This window comes from Carassius gibelio, chromosome A22 (assembly GCF_023724105.1).
Source record: "Carassius gibelio isolate Cgi1373 ecotype wild population from Czech Republic chromosome A22, carGib1.2-hapl.c, whole genome shotgun sequence".
NCBI lineage: Eukaryota > Metazoa > Chordata > Actinopteri > Cypriniformes > Cyprinidae > Carassius > Carassius gibelio.
This window is the reverse complement of record NC_068392.1, coordinates 15,947,356-15,963,559: the sequence shown is the minus strand read 5'-3', so window position 1 is coordinate 15,963,559 and position 16,204 is coordinate 15,947,356. Positions and strand designations below refer to the sequence as shown.

At 38.2% G+C, this 16,204-nt stretch overlaps 2 protein-coding genes and 1 long non-coding RNA gene across 9 annotated transcripts in view; 1 reads left to right on the top strand and 2 right to left on the bottom strand.

The window, feature by feature from the left end:
- The window catches only part of LOC127942625 (uncharacterized), an 82,496-nt gene that overhangs the window by 2,544 nt on the left and 63,748 nt on the right, over positions 1 to 16,204 (top strand). The gene's annotated exons all lie outside the window — the stretch shown is intronic.
- Positions 431 to 7,382, bottom strand: LOC127942624 (CD276 antigen homolog). 2 transcript variants are annotated; one of them, XM_052538477.1, is made up of 5 exons: positions 7,108 to 7,382; positions 6,301 to 6,344; positions 5,859 to 6,185; positions 1,129 to 1,446; positions 431 to 991 (listed from the first exon to the last, which is right to left on the bottom strand). In XM_052538477.1, the coding sequence occupies exons 1-5, from the start codon at positions 7,116 to 7,118 to the stop codon at positions 909 to 911; spliced, it is 783 nt and encodes a 260-aa protein (XP_052394437.1). In that variant the 5' UTR covers positions 7,119 to 7,382; the 3' UTR covers positions 431 to 908. The 2 variants fall into 2 exon arrangements, with proteins under 2 accessions (XP_052394437.1, XP_052394436.1); XM_052538476.1 differs by having other exon boundaries at positions 431 to 1,006; positions 7,108 to 7,343.
- Positions 8,072 to 14,941, bottom strand: LOC127942627 (uncharacterized). The gene is made up of 3 exons (XR_008149353.1): positions 14,453 to 14,941; positions 13,717 to 13,866; positions 8,072 to 9,059 (listed from the first exon to the last, which is right to left on the bottom strand). It is a non-coding gene; the product is annotated as an uncharacterized LOC127942627 (long non-coding RNA).

The following is a 16,204-nucleotide window of genomic DNA, read 5'->3' as shown; positions in this document are numbered from 1 at the left end:
TGTGATTTTATTGTTTTTATGGGACTCTTCTGGGTTGCGCGTTATATGTAACCGAGTGAATGTATTTATCATACAAATGTTATGGATGTGTTTTGTTTACTAGTTATTCATATACCAATCCATTTATTCATTTAAATGAAGGTTAAATAAATACTACATATAAATTATAAAAAAACTATAATAGTTAAATGCATAAATATAAAAATCTACTATTTGGAAATGAGAATGCTAACAAAATAAATATCAGAAATATTGCTTTGGCCAACAGTGAACATAATAATGAATTTTACTAAACTAAATGGAAAGCTTTTTCTGCATCATTTGTAGAAGATCATCAGGCAGGAATTTCCTCTTTATGCATCTATTCGCTTGTCATCCCTATTGTGTGGATCAAGTGAATGTAATGCTAATAGAAAACATGGACGTGGGCTTAGACTTGCTATATACATTTACTTTTTTAAACAACAACAACAAAATTTGTAAAAAAATAGCCAACCTACATCAACTAAAAGCAAATTAGATGTAAATATGAAATGAACACGTCCCTGTCAGCTAACACTAAGGTTATAGTTGAGTAAATGTTGCACATTCAGTAAAACTATTATCTGTCAATTCATACGATACAAGTTCTGTCCTGTAACATTCATTGACATTCCATTTATAAAGGTTTTTGTTTTTTCCTTTTAGTGTTTTGTATTGCATTTTCATATACAGACTTGCATCACTGTGTGATTTTTCACAGAACACTGAAATGCTTTAGCCAACTGTAAAAATTAACCGTTCACTCAAAGGTTATATGGCATCACTTTTAGTTTAAGCATGTATGTGCTGAGCTGATAATACATTGAGATGAATAATATTCATTGACTGTTTCAATACTGTAGACAAATTATTTCTCCTCTCAAAACTCACATACAGAGCAGAATCACAACAGAAAGTAAAGGCACTAATAAAATCTTCTCTGGTCTTGCTTGTGCTCCTTGGCTAAATTCTGTTCGGCTAAATTCTGTTGGAAACAAAGACAAAAAATAAAGTAAATAAAAATAAATTGTTAAACAATTCCATTCTGACTTCATTAAAATCATCCCAACAAACTTATATTATTATATTAGCTTTTTTCTCACAAACCTAGTTTCACACTTTGAATTATAAATTCATTTGTGATGTGGCATGTGTAGATTCCTGTATCGCTGAGCTGAACGTTGCTGAGTTTGAGGGAGAAGTTTCCATTCTGATAATTCTCATGGATCATTTCAGTTCTGTTGTAATATGCTGAATCCTGATTTTCCAGAGAGACTTTGCCCTTAATAATGTCATACACTTTCAGGGTGTCGTTGTGTTTCCAGCCCACTGTAATGTCTTCTGTTGTAAACTGAGATTTTTTAGAAGAACAAGGTAAAACCACAGAACCGCCAACAGAAGCCACACATCGTTGCTGTAGATGCTCTGAAAACAGAGAAAAGTTGTGATAAATGAAAACGTTTTTCATGCAAAAAGTTTGCTTCATGACTGACTGTTGACTAAATAGCGTATATAGACTTGAGCAGTGGTTTTGAATCCTGGTCCTCTGCACATTTTGTATCTCTCCACACCTGATTTAAGGGTGTACTCACACTAAATCTTAACCATGCCCGAACATGTTTAACTCCCAAAGCTCGGTTCGTTTGACTACTGTGATTGCTCCGTGCCACGCTCGAGGCCGGTTGGAAGAGGTGGGCCAGAGTATGGTACAGTTGGGCTCAGGCACAGTAGACATGTAGTGTGATTGCTAACTGTACCAGAGCATGGACAAGATACTATTTTGTGAGTGCTACGGTCATCATTAATCGTGCTCAGGCTCGGTTCAAGGCAACTGTGCCTAGTGAGAGTACACCCTAAAATCATCAGCTTATTAGGAAAGAGATCCATTAACTCAGTTGTGTCAGATAAATGAGACATACAGGTGCATCTCAATAAATTAGAATGTAGTGGAAAAGTTAATTTCAGTAATTCAACTCAAGTTGTGAAACTTGTGTATTAAATAAATTCAATGCACACAGACTGAAATAGTCTTTGGTTCTTTTAATTGTGATTTTGGCTCACATTTAACAAAAACCCACCAATTCTCAACAAATTAGAATACTTCATAAGACCTATTTAAAAAATAATTTTTTAGTCAATTGTTGGCCTTCTGGAAAGTATGTTAATTTACTGTACATGTACTCAATACTTGGTAAGGGCTCTTTTTGCTTTAATGAATGCCTCAGTTCAGCGTGGCATGGAGTTGATCAGTTTGTGGCAATGTTGATGTGGTATGGAGGTCAAGGTTTCTTTGACAGTGGCCATCAGCTCAACTGCATTGTTTGGTCTAGTTTCTCATTTTCCTCTTGACAATACCCCATAGATTATCTCTGGGGTTCAGGACAGGTGAGTTTGCTGGCCAGCCAAGCACACTAACAGCATGGACATTAAACTTCCACTTAGCTTCTCCACCCTTCCTCCAGACTCTAGGACATTGGTTTCCAAATGAAATACAAAACTCATCTGAAAAGAGGACTTTGGACCACTGGGCAACAGCCCAGTTATTCTTCTTCTTAGCCCAGGTAAGATGCCTCTGACATTGTCTGTGGTTCAGGAGTGGCTTAAAAAGAGGAATACTGTAGCCAAATTCCTTGACACGTCTGTGTGTGATGGCTCTTGATGCCTTGACCCCAGCCTCTGTCCATTTCTTGTGAAGTTCACTCCAATTCTTGAATCCATTATGCTTGACAATCATCATAAGGCTGCGTGTGGTTGGTTGTGCATATTTTTCTTCCAAACTTTTTCCTTCCACGCAACTTTCTGTTAACATGCTTGGATACAGCACTCTGTGAACAGCCAGCTTCTTTGGCAATGAATGTTTGTAGCTTACCCTCCTTGTGAACGGTGTCAATGTTTGTCTTCTGGACAACTGTCAGATCAGCAGTCTTCCCCATGATTGTGTAGCCTACTGAACCAAACTGAGATATAATTTTGAAGAATCAGGAAACCTTTGCAGGTGTTTTGAGTTGATTAGCTGATTGGCATGTCACCATATTCTAATTTGTTGAGTGATTTGGTGGGTTTTTGTCAAATGTGAGCCAAAATCTTCACAATTAAAAGAACCAAAGACTTAAATTACTTCAGTCTGTTTGCATTGAACTTATTTAATACACAAGTTTCACAATCTGAGTTGATTTACTGAATAAAATGAACTTTTCCCCAACATTCTAATTTATTGAGATGCACCTGTACAAAATGTGGAGAGCAGTGGGTCCCCAGGACAAGGGTTTAAAACCACTGGACTAGAGTTTACTTTCAGCAACAATGCTATTCCATTGGTTTTATTGGGCATAAAGTGAATTACAAAGAACAACACAGCGATTGTTAAAGTAACAAAACATCATGCAACCAAACAAACAATCTTAATTGGCAGTTCCCACTTCATTTCTAACTGAAGAAACCTGTGAAGACCATATGACTTTTTTTTTCTCTTTTTCAACTTTAGTTACTGTGTAATATTGCTGCTTGAGCATAAAAAGACCTGCAAAGCTCAAAGTCAACTCTGAAGGAGACCTAATTGTAAACAGAAAACACTTCTCAAGAACTACAAGAAATGGCTCGTTAGGACTGCAGCATGCTTCCTCTGGAAATTGTGAAGTCATAATATCACTCAATATGATAAACAAGGCCTGTTTAAACTGCACTGGAGACCATATTATAAGCTTAAAAACGTCCTGTAAAATTTGTGCTTGCTCTGCATACTCCTCTTGTTTGCAAATATTCTCAAGGTATAAACTGAGCTCAAACTGGTAATGGCAAAATCAATCCCATCATTTATTTTTACAGCTGAACAGATGAAATCTGTGGTTATGGTAAGAGGCGTGACATTCCAGGAACACACTCGAAGCAGTTCGGACAACAGTGTTAAGACAACAGTGCCAGCCTAACAGTCTAATGCAGGAAATGAGTGGAGTCGCAGTATCAGATCGGAAGTGGGCAGAGCTCATGTAAACTATAATGATGAAAAACACTGTAAGAAGTCGATCATGGCATAAGTAGACTGCTCAGTCAAAAGTTTATGAAAATGGAAAAAACCACCATGCCTTCAGAGGATTTGTGGAAGAGCAGTGTATGAAATTAAAAAAGAAAGACCAGGAAAAAGGCCATTCCTCAACTTGATGACAGACATTAACTGCCCAAAGAGCCTTTCATGTTTTTATTCCAAATCCAGGAAGATATGGAAGTTTTTCTTTACGAGTGTCCGGCCAAAGGGCACCTCAGATTTTGCCTGAAAAACTAGTATTCAATTTATTTTCTTTGGACTGATTTAATCTTGTTTATTTTCTTTAATTATTGTAATTATGTATTTTTAATTAATTGTATTTGGATCAGATACAGCTAGCGGGTGATGCTTTTGCCATTTAAGAGCAAAAAACGTGGTTTTAAACTTTGAAATGGTCCAAAACACAGAAGTAGCGGAATGCCTAGTAAAGCAGCACTTGCTCCACACACTTCCTGCACCAGACTGTTGAGATCTCACTGATATGACAAACGGTTTTGCGGTTCTGCAGTTAGACCCTTACTCACACACTGGGCCAGATAACCAATAACAGCACGCCTTTCGGAAAGAGTGGTTTCATTGAAACAGGAACGAAGCACCTATAGAATAATATACAATAATCAACTGAAATACTTTAAAATATGTGAAAAATAACACGTTTTTGGGCTAATCAAGCATGATAACCTATTCTAGTACACCCCACAAACTAAATCAAGAGGCATAATAGCGCTTTTTTTTTGAAGCTTTGATTGTGTTTACAGTGTACAATATAACGTGTTCATGTTTTGCGTGTAAAAAACACAGTATTTTTCACACAATTCACCTATCTGTATACCGCTGTTTTCACTATCATAAAAACGGGCTGATGACTTCCTTGTTCTATAAAGTCCCTCCTTCAGAAATACGTAACGACTTCTGATTGGGCCAGCGGTTCCTGTGTTGTGATTCGACAGCAGCTGAGCGCGCGCTGCCCTCCTGGTAACGTGATTGGGCTAGAACGCACGTGCTGAAGATGTATTTATAATCACAGGAGTGTTTTTACTGACGAGATGCGCATGAAAATCGCATTCGTTTTTTTGCACAGCCCTAACATCTAGTTCACAAAGCTAAACAGTGTTGCCCTTTGTGTAGTAAGTTACAGAAACTGTTAAACGCACCAACTTAAATAATAAAATACACTTAACGGTTGTGGTCCATAAACAACGCCTTCTCCAGACAAAGAGAACTGCTCCTTCTTTCAAGAATAATCTTTTTGCGAATCCGGCATTAAACTGATTGAGATTGAGGAAGTTGTCCTCCGCAAGCTGTCTTCAGCAAAATGAACAGCACATAGTTTTACATGTAGATTATAATTTTCGGGAAAGGAGTTAAACATCAATTGTAACCATTAATCTCCAGGTACAGTGTCCCTAGGAAGGCCAAACAAAGATAATTGGACTCCGAGATGAAAATAACAGCGTTTCAACGACATGGCGACAAACACAAACACAGCTCGTCCTTCTTCTCCGTCGGAGCACAACAAGACCACGCCCCCCTTTTTGTGAATTAATGTGGGCGGAGGTTAGTCAAAAAACTGTTTTAATTACGTCATTACTACAGGAACTAGAGGGCTGTAGTCCAAACGGGTCGTTTTTGTAGGCGAATTCTGTTAAATAAAATATCTCGCTTGGCATTGAACTTTGAGCTTTAGAATTTTACAGATATTGTTTATACTCTAAGAACATTACACCCTAACTAAAGTTTAAAACATGGAATCATGAAGAAGGGGACCTTTAAATAAAAATAAGAAAAAAAATACCTTTGATATGTAGCTCCACTTTCTTCATTACTGATTCATCTATGATGTAGCACTGGTACTGTCCTGCATCACTGTACAGAAGATTCTTGAGTTTGAACGAGAAGTTTCCTCTCAGATGCTGCTCAGAGTCACCTTCAACTCTGTTCTTGTACTGTGGATCCTGTCCTTCCACAGAGCCTTTACCCTTAACAATGTCATATACTTTCAGTCTGTTATGGTGTTTCCAGTTGACTGTAATGTCTTCAGGTGTAAGCTGAGGTTCTTTAGAGAAACACGGTAAAACCACAGAACCTCCTATGACACCCACGACGGTGTCCAGTAGAGACACTGAAAACAGAGAGAAGAGACGTGTTTTTATGCAAAAAAACAAAAACACAACAAAACAAAAACAAAACTTATTAACAAAAGGTTTCTTTTTAAAAGACATATCCTTAGTGCTAACCTTCTTTTGTCACTATTGCCAGATGAAGTAAAACAATGTAGCCCCTGTAAACAGAAAGAATTCACACACACACACACACACACACACACAGCACTATATATATATATATATATATATATATATATATATATATATATATATATATATGTATATATGTGATTTGTTTGGTTAAGGTATCACTATAAACAAAAATGGGAATTATTATCTGTGCTAGGCCTAATGGACAATATGGCAGTTGTTTGCACCTAGAAATGCTGTCATCAGATGTCAAGTGGATAGAGAACGTTTTAAATGTGATATCTTTTTAAATTTGTTGTCTATAAAAATCACATGTAATGTCTGAGTGTGTATGTGCACACAAGATCGTCTAGGATTTTCTCAATTGGATGCAGATTGTCAGAAACGACATAACATATGTTTAGGCTAAGTCCAAAAAGTTCGTTATGGAAACTACAGCTGGAAAATGCTTGAAATAGAGCTGGTGTGGACGGAAAGTGTTTTGAAACCGAAGATCGTATCTTTATCCGTAATTATGTGGGTGTAGACTATAGTTACGGTATCTGTCTGTATAGAAAACATTTACATAGTTCAAATATACACAAGGTCTAGTCAGTTACTTCTGTAGCAGTCCAGTCCAGTCTTCAAACATCATGTCACAAAACTTAAAACTAGAGGTGTTTTTCCTCCCTCTACTGTCCACTTCAAACCGTTTTGAACTCTTGTTTATCGGGTGGTCTGTATCTATTAGCATTTAGCCGAGGCTACGAACTTTTTTATTTTGATTTCTATCGGACCAAATAACGTTACCTGGAGGCCATGTCTCAAAAGGTTAAATAATAAAATAAATGTTGTGAATATAAAAAATTAAAAAGATTGGTTCTTTTAAATCAATAAATTGTAAGGCTTCGGAACCTTCCCTATGGTATTTTCCACATTTCCCATCTGGCTGCAGACATAGGGGCGACTGGGGCTTCCATAGATATACATAATAAAGGCTAGATGTCTCGTCCGCGCTGCTGGTCAGTGGAGGACCACGTCCGCACCTGGCGGCCATCTTGTCACAGTCAGCTCGCTCACTCGTAACACTGTTTTAATGATGCTTTAGTTTTTAAATAACCTTAACTTGCAAAATTTTCAACCGATTTTCAAACCGTTTGGTTTGTTATAAACGAGATGTATGACACTGCATACTTAAGAATACTTATAACCATGGACTTCAATATGAAAATAACATTGATAGGTGCAATGAATAAATTCTCTCTCTCTGAGCCTGGTCAGTAGGAGACCTCCTGAGAAAACTAGGTTGCTGCTGGAAGAGGTGCTAGTGAGGCCAGCAGGGGGTGCTCACCCTGTGGTCTGTGTGGCACAGAATTATAGAGGCTATATTGTTTTTTTCTTTCTGCTTGATAACAAGCATCTCAACTGACCACAGTTCAGCCCTCTAGGTTTTACTTTAGAAACACAACTGAGCCCAAACACGGTCTTGTGAAGCTGTGTGCAAAGCAAAATTAATATAGAATGAATTATGAGTACTTTAGACCATTTATTTGCCAAAGTATGATCATGCATTTTGTAAAATGCCCTGTGGAAACTCCCCGTAGGACTTTTGGTTACCCAAAATGCATAGTGACAATAACAGGCTTACTGTGTGACAACCTCTTGGTGTAGAAGCAGAATCCTGGTCTCCAATGAAAGGGAACACTATGTATGTAGGGGTTCTGATATAGAATGACTACACAAAATATGGAATAATTACACAAAAAGTCTCTAGTTTTAAACTTCTTTTAAAAGTGACATTTATTTGCAAAGATTCCCCTTTACAAATATACATAAAGAAATGCGGTTTGTTGAAATCCCCACCCTGTAGAGAGAACTAAACAACTGTGGAGGACATAAACAAAAAGGGCTTATGCCCCTTGAAAAAGACTGTTTTGTTCAGTAGCATGTTGTTGCTCTGTGAGGTAAGGTTAGTCAATTTAGCGATGTGGTGCAGGGACACAGCTAATGTTAACAGAGTATGGTGGTGGCCGTCTATGCCATACTGCGATTCCACAAACACATCCTCTGGCCCTATGCTCCTCCGTACAATGTACATGACCTCTAGCAGTTTGATGGGCTGTGATTGTCTGGTACTGGCTGATGCCTGACGAATGACCCACTCTGCTGACCCTCACTGTGCCTTCTGAGGGAATCACCAGACCTCCATTGCGTTTTAAAATCAGCAGGTGGTAGCTCTGGTCCTTGATGACAGATGCAGCGTCACAGCTTCTTCAGAGCCCGTCGCACAACAAATCCTGAAATTAGAGTTAGTATAATAATATCATAACTTATAATAATAACAATAATTAATAAGCAGGTGAAATTTAAGGGAACATTTTTCTTTTTGAACGCTCTTGAGATCGTTTTCCCCCAGAATTTGACTATTGGCACTATTGAAAAATTGACTTTCAGTCAGCCTTTAACTGAAATGTACACCAGAGCGTTGTCCACAAGACCATCGAAGTGGACGGGGAGGTAGCTGTGGTCATGTAATAGGGCAGGAATGTCAGCAAACGGGGATGGAAGATGATCTCCTCCTGCTGAAGAGGATATATCCACAGCTGACAGAATTGTAGAGGTGTCAATGACACTTGGGAAGGTCTCTGGATCATCCTGTGTCATCACATTGACTCTGCATGGTTTAACAACCCCACACCGGGCCATTAGCTTCCTAAAGATGTACTTCAACTGGCCGGCATTAGGGTTGTTATTCCAGCCACCTTAAAAACACACACACACACACACGATATAGGAGTATAGTATACAGATATTCAATACATGCTTTAAAATGTTTTAGGCTTAAAAAAAAAAAAAGACTAATTAGAACTAGCCACCCCAGAATGATATTACCACATACATTAAGTTGGATGACATTATCATATAATTCAGACTGTATCAGTGGTGATGAATTCTGCAAACAGATAGTCAAACACAGGCATTTTACTAAATACTCAAAATGGTTTGTGACTCTTCCAGGTAACACATTTTACAAAAATTAAGAACATATGGACCGACAAACTGAAAACAATACAAGCATTTGCTGACACTTTGTGTCACTTAGTGTTTTAGCCAGCTAATAACTACAAACACATCCACAACTATTGTAATAGATAAAAGTTTAGTTGTTTCAGTAAAACCGATATTACTGTACAGCTCGATTTTGGTCTCAGCCTTGATAACATGCGCATGTAGCGTTAGCCATGATACACAACTATTCTGCATGATTAAGTCGTTTCTTGGAAAGGAAAGCTGCAATTCAACATGTTCAGGCATCCAGAATTCCCTTGTAAAAAAATCCTTAAGGATTCCAATAAGAAAACTCTACAGCATTCTAATTGGAATTTCTATCATATTTTAGAACCATTCCTATAGGATTCCAATAGGAATAGTCTTATAGAACAAGACATAAATCTCCTTTAGGATCATTCCTATAGGATTTTAATGGGCTCCAGTTGGTTGACTGTTTATATAGGATTTTTTTTTTATTATTATTATTCTAAAAGGTACACTTGTCCATTGTATTTGTTTCATGAAAAAAAAAATTGTGTACTTGCAGTTTGCCCTGAAGTAGACATTGTTCATTTTATTTAACACAACCTTGTGCTAACATTGTTAACAACATGAGAGGTCATTTGTGCAGCACACAGCATCAGTGCAAAAATGTCTAAGGCATTGATAATGGATTGCGCGCACACACACACACACACACACAAACACAGTATATAGCACTTGTGTCCTCCAATATAAATATCCACTGGACCAGTTCTAGATTCGGAAGGAGTGAGGAGGAACATAAGCGTATAAGAGACCAAAAGTTGAATATAAAAATCCTTGAGTTGAGACAAACAAGAAAAAGTAAAGTATGCATAAACAATATGTTTATTTGGTATTTGATAGGCCAAACTGGCTTTTGGCTATTGAAAACCACAACCGTAACCATCTGAACTTAACGGCAGTAACTGCACAGTAAGTTGCCTACATTCAATACAAACATAGATGGTACAGACATCAGCGTTTAGCTTTTCTATTTGAATTGGGTTGAAACTACATAGAACTGGACTTAAATGAAAACATTAACTGTAACCATGCGAAATTAAAGGCCATGCATAGTTCTGTAGTCCAAACACAATCAACACACATTCAATAAGAGATTTCTTAATCAGCATTTGGTATTTGTTTTAGTTTTTAAAGGTTGTTTTAGTTTTAAAAAGGTCTTTACCAGTGAAACTAAATATAAGTACGCTATATAAATAAATGATTCCAAAATTTTAAAATCAAATAAATGTTGGTGCAAATAAAACAAAGATGCAAAGGGTTTCATTCGTCCAATTAAAAAAAAAAAAAAATAGGGTAATGATTCAAATCTATATTTTTTTACTTGAGCCAATGAAAAATAAATAACTATTGGCTCAAGTTAAAAAAAAAAATATAGATGTGAATCATTAGCCAAATTTTTTTTAATTGGATGAATTAAACACTTTTTTTTTATGTGTGCTCCAGCAGGTGATTTTTAAATCAAATTAAGTCAATATAATTTTAAGGTGAAATAAAATGAATCATCCTATAGAGGGTTTTCACGGACGCGTCATCAATCCGGAAGCCGGCCATTTTGGATGCACAGAACGTAAACAATGCCACTGAACGGACATCGCAAATTTGACTGATTATTGCTGCTAAAAAATGGTCGAGTTTTGGTCTGTACTAGACTTGTGCCGGTATTCGGTAATGCGATATATTGCGGTGATTAATATGCACGATATTGTTATCGTGGGCACAATACCGTGAATAAATATAAATATACATTACAAATTATTCAGAATTTGGAATGTATTTTAAGAATATTATTCCCATCAGCTGCTTAAAATGCTCAACATCGCTGTATGCTGCTTGAAAGAGCGCATGCGCTCTGATGAAAACACGTGAGAGACGCGCTAATGAAAGCCCATTCACTCTCTGACAGCAGATGGCACTAAATGCAGCCCTTACCCTGTAAACAAAAATATTCTTAAATAACCATTCAGATTTATGTTTTCCCTATGGTGTTTATTACAGTGCCAACTACTGAAATATTTAGATTAATAGGCCATTTATCTTCAAACATTCTTTTTTTTTTATCTGGACTACAAATGCCCTAGATATTCTTTGAAAGTGTATTGATTTTTTATTGTTCATTCACACTTTACATTATGGCTTCATTAGTTAACATACACTGCCAATGAAAAAATTATTCTGAACATTCATTAATCTTAGGTATTCCAATATTTAATAACATATTGTTAAAATTTAAAGTTGCAACTGTGTTATTTAATGAGCTAACATGAACTAAAACTTTTAAGCTTTTTTAACGAAGAATAATAACATCTATATCAAATGTAACTATTGCTCATTGTTTAGCTGTGCATTTATTGAATGAGCACTATGCGAACGGATTACACTATATTTTTATGTATTGCACTGTCCATCCATCCATCCATCCATCATCTTCCGCTTATCCGGGGCCGGGTCGCGGGGGCAACAGTCTAAGCAGAGACGCCCAGACTTCCCTCTCCCTAGCCACTTCCTCCAGCTCTTCCGGGGGAACCCAGAGGTGTTCCCAGGCCAGCTGGGAGACATAGTCCCTCCAGCATGTCCTCCCGGTGGGACGTACCTGGAACACCTCCTTGGGAAGGCGTCCAGGAGGCATCCGAAATAGATGCCCGATCCACCTCTCGATGTGGAGGAGCAATGACTCTACTCTGAGCTCCTCCCGAGTGACCGAGCTTCTCATCCTATCTCTAAGGGAGCGCCCAGCCACCCGACGGAGAAAACTCATTTTGGCCGCCTGTATCCGGGATCTTGTCCTTTCGGTCATGACCCACAGCTCATGACCATAAGTGAGAGTAGGAACTTAGATTGACCGGTAAATCGAGAGCTTTTCCTTACAGCTCAGCTCCTTCTTCACCACGACAGACCGGTACAGCGACTGCATTACTGCAGAAGCTGCACCGATCCGTCTGTCAATCTCTCGTAACATCCTTCCCTCACTCGTGAACAAGACCCCAAGATACCTGAACTCCTCCACTTGAGGCAGTTGCACTGTATTTTATGTAAAATCATTTTCTACTTTTAAACGGTCTTAAATTCATTTTAAGTCAATTTTTAAAGTATCGGTCGCATCGGTTAAAAACATTTCGAGTTCTGTCAAAAGTTAAAGAGAAGAGAGCAAAAAAAGTGATTAAAGAAGGCGTTTGCGGTTTAGAGAGGTACAGTTACAGCATCAGCTCATCAACCACATGCACATGTGTAAATTAATTTTTCCAGTGACTCAATGGGCAGCTGAATGCATTCAGGACACGCTGGCTCTTGAGCAACCTGCTGCTCAGGTGACTGACCTTGGCCACCAGCCGGTCCTGCTGCTGCTTAATGTGCTCCAGCAGGCTTAAAATGTGGACCTGAGCAACTGTTGAATACAAAGTATTATAAAATAATTATGTTATAGGGAACATGCTTAAAGTCGCTGCTGAAATAAGTCTTTACCGGACGAGCAGACAATTAGTATTTTATAAACCAGAGCGGAAAAAAGCTGTAACGTTACATACCAGCCTCCTACAGTTCTGCAGCTTAAGACGCAGTAGTCCAGCGCGTCGGCTACGCATTTCCAAGTTGTAAAATTTTAATAAAACAACATATCTATCGCAAATGTAAACACCTCCATCAACGCAACGTCATTCCTGTATTGCCAAAGAGCTGCATGGACACACAAAACAGATCTGAACAGATATACAGTGTGGACATCATTATCTTAGATCAGATTCCAATCGGATCGTATTTGGACTAACAGTGTGAATGTAGCCATAGTTAACTACGTCAACATTTAAGCCATAGTCGACGCTTCATTTACACATTTGATGTAACTGTACCTCTCTCAACCACACACGCCTTCTTTAATCACTTTTTTTTTTTGCTCTCTTCTCTTTAACTTTTGACAGAACTCGAAATGTTTTGAACCGATGCGACCGATTAGTACAGATCAAAACGTGACCATTTTTTAGCAGCAATAATCAGTCAAATTTGCGAGTCCGTACAGTGGCATTGTTTACGCTCTGTGCCTCCAAAATGGCCGACTTCCGGATTGATGACGCATCGTGAAAACCCTGACGTTTACTTCTGGCTTTTCAAACCTTTTATCTTACGTTATGGTCCCGTTGAAGCAGTTTTTTTTTTTTTTTTTTTAATAGGCTAACGATTGCATCATAACCTGCGACTCTCTGTTGCACAGAACAGAAATTACCGTATGGACAGGAGGAGAAGCTTGCAGAAAATCTTTTACTTTCTAAGAGGCAATCGGGGGGATGCAGAGGCATAAAGTCAAGGGAGATAATTAATCAGAATACTTACCAAAATGTGCTCCTGTTCACGATTGCTGATTCGGTGGGTGATTCAGATTTCTCTTCCAGAAAAATCGGCTGGGCAAAGAACAAAAACTGATCACGTATTTTAAGCAAAAACCGGCCGGTTCCGATTTATGGCCGGTCAACTGGTGCATCCCTAAAAACAACACTTTACTGTAACAACAACAATAATAATAGCAAATACAATCCCAACACAGAACAATAAAGCATTAAACAATATGTAGAAGTTGATATTATAACTCATTTTAAATTCCCTTTGAGGTGTATTATACTGTTCATTTCATCCCATAAACGTAGTAAAGTTCTGTTTGTGTGTAATGTAAAAACAGAGGGGAAAAAAATGAAAAATATAATTTGCTTTGTTATGGCATAACGTTACTACTGTACAAATCAGCAAATACAGTAACGAGATCAACAACTCACCAATAGTTGATTCACCCCAAATTGTTCGTTTGAGATGCAGCTGACATAAGTATCATTATTTCTTATTTTCCCTTTTAGCGTCTTTAAATAAACTTTTAACAAGTTAAACAACGGTATAATCACTCGATTTCTCAGCTTCCTCTCCTCTTTGAGCGTTACTAGCTGTTCAGAGTATGCGTGCTACAGTTGCACGCGCACTATACAGCAACGTTAATAACATTTGTAATAAACCAAACCAAGTGAAAATCCGTCAAGATTTCAGCGAAATAAGAGTATTTGTGTTCGAGCAGATCACTCACCTTACATCAGTTACTGTAGAGTCCGTCAGAGAGCTTGCCTGTGATGACGTTAGAGACTCCGCCGTAAGACATCTAGCCTTTATTATGTATATCTATGGTGGCACTGGCTCCACTCAAGAGCGGAAATTCGTCACCTTCACTAGAGACATGGCCGCCATGTTGGTCCGGGCATGTTGGTCCGGGCAACACTTCCCGTAGAAATTCGAGAGTGGAAATCCACTAACCCACGGTCTGCAGCCAGACCCGTGGGAAGTTCGGTTCTTGGAAACGGGCATAAACTAGACCAGTGGTTGGTCATTCCCCACTTTAGACAAGGGGGAATTTTAAAGCCCCACCTACCCCCATCGCCCCAACACAATGCTAATGAAATGCGCAACAAGCTTAACATGTTCCAATTTATTGAACTAACAAGTATTATCAGAGTAACAAGATGTATCTAAAATACAAACTATTATATATTAAAAAAAAAAAACAACAGAATGTTCAAAAATAAAGAAAATAAAAGTGCAGCTGTGTCATCATAACTTGCATGAAATTAAAAAAAAATAGAGAAAATAAAAGTGCAGCTGTGTCAAATTTTTTACTAATTTCAAAAATAGATAAGATATAAAAGTGCCACTTTGCCATCTGTAAAAAAAAGAAAAAGAAAAGAAATCCATTCGGCAGGTTATCCCTGCATTAGTGGCTGCAATGGGCCTGTTTTGCATTGCACAATTTCTCAAAGCGGGGTTGCAGGCTTGATACTGCCACTCAAGTCATGCTCAATTTTCAGCTGAGATCTGTACTTCGTTTTCAGTGAAGCAACAGCTGAAAACCCCATCTCACAGAGATATGATGTGGCAAAGGGAAGAAGAATGCACACAGCTCTCTGCCCGATGAGTGGATCATAGTGCGAACTACGGGGGAGCTAGGGGGAGCTCGGCTCCCCTTAATAAGACATGGGCTCCCCTGAAAACGAGAAATCTGAAATTTTGGGGGGTCTTAAAAAATACTGACAATGTGAATATTTTTAAGTGCAATTTCAGTTTTGTAACGTGATTATGATGGCAAAAATATTATTCATTCATGCATGACGGCGATTAAAACCTAATTAACTTCAATAAAGATTAAAGACGTCACAGCATCAAGGTGTGGGGGCGCTGCGCTGCAAATTCCATGTTAGTATGTTATAGGTTCGTAGAAAAAAATAAACGTTGGAGGCCATTTATCGTGCGCAAAGTCCTTCCATTATGCAGTAATAGCATCATAGCCAGGGCAAAAAGAAAACAAGGTAGTTCAATTAATTTTGGTATTATTAAGAAATTGTGTAGTGATATATCGCACGACTGATTCACCTGCTGCAAGCACTGGTAAACCTCAAGCCATGCCCACTGTGAAAACGCATGAAGCTGAAGAAAAGTAATCTCTGGGATCCTAACCCCTCTTGCTTCGAGTCCTCTCTCGCGTTAAACTGGAACAGCCAGCAGTGGAGAGACTGGAAGAGCCAATATACATGGCTGTGTGTTAAGGATGGAAGCTTGGGGTGTATCACTTTGTAACGCGTTGTGTCAGGAGGGGGAAAAAATATGGATAGCTCACAAAGTTATTAGGCCAGACAAAACTCAAGGAGGCGATTGACATTTAACAACGACTCGTTTTATTTCTCCAATCGAACTCGGGCAATTGTCTGTCCCATGTTCCACCGTCCACAGCGTAACCAAAACAAAACAAACAAGATTAAAACAAAATGATTTCCAAACAGAGATTACCCGC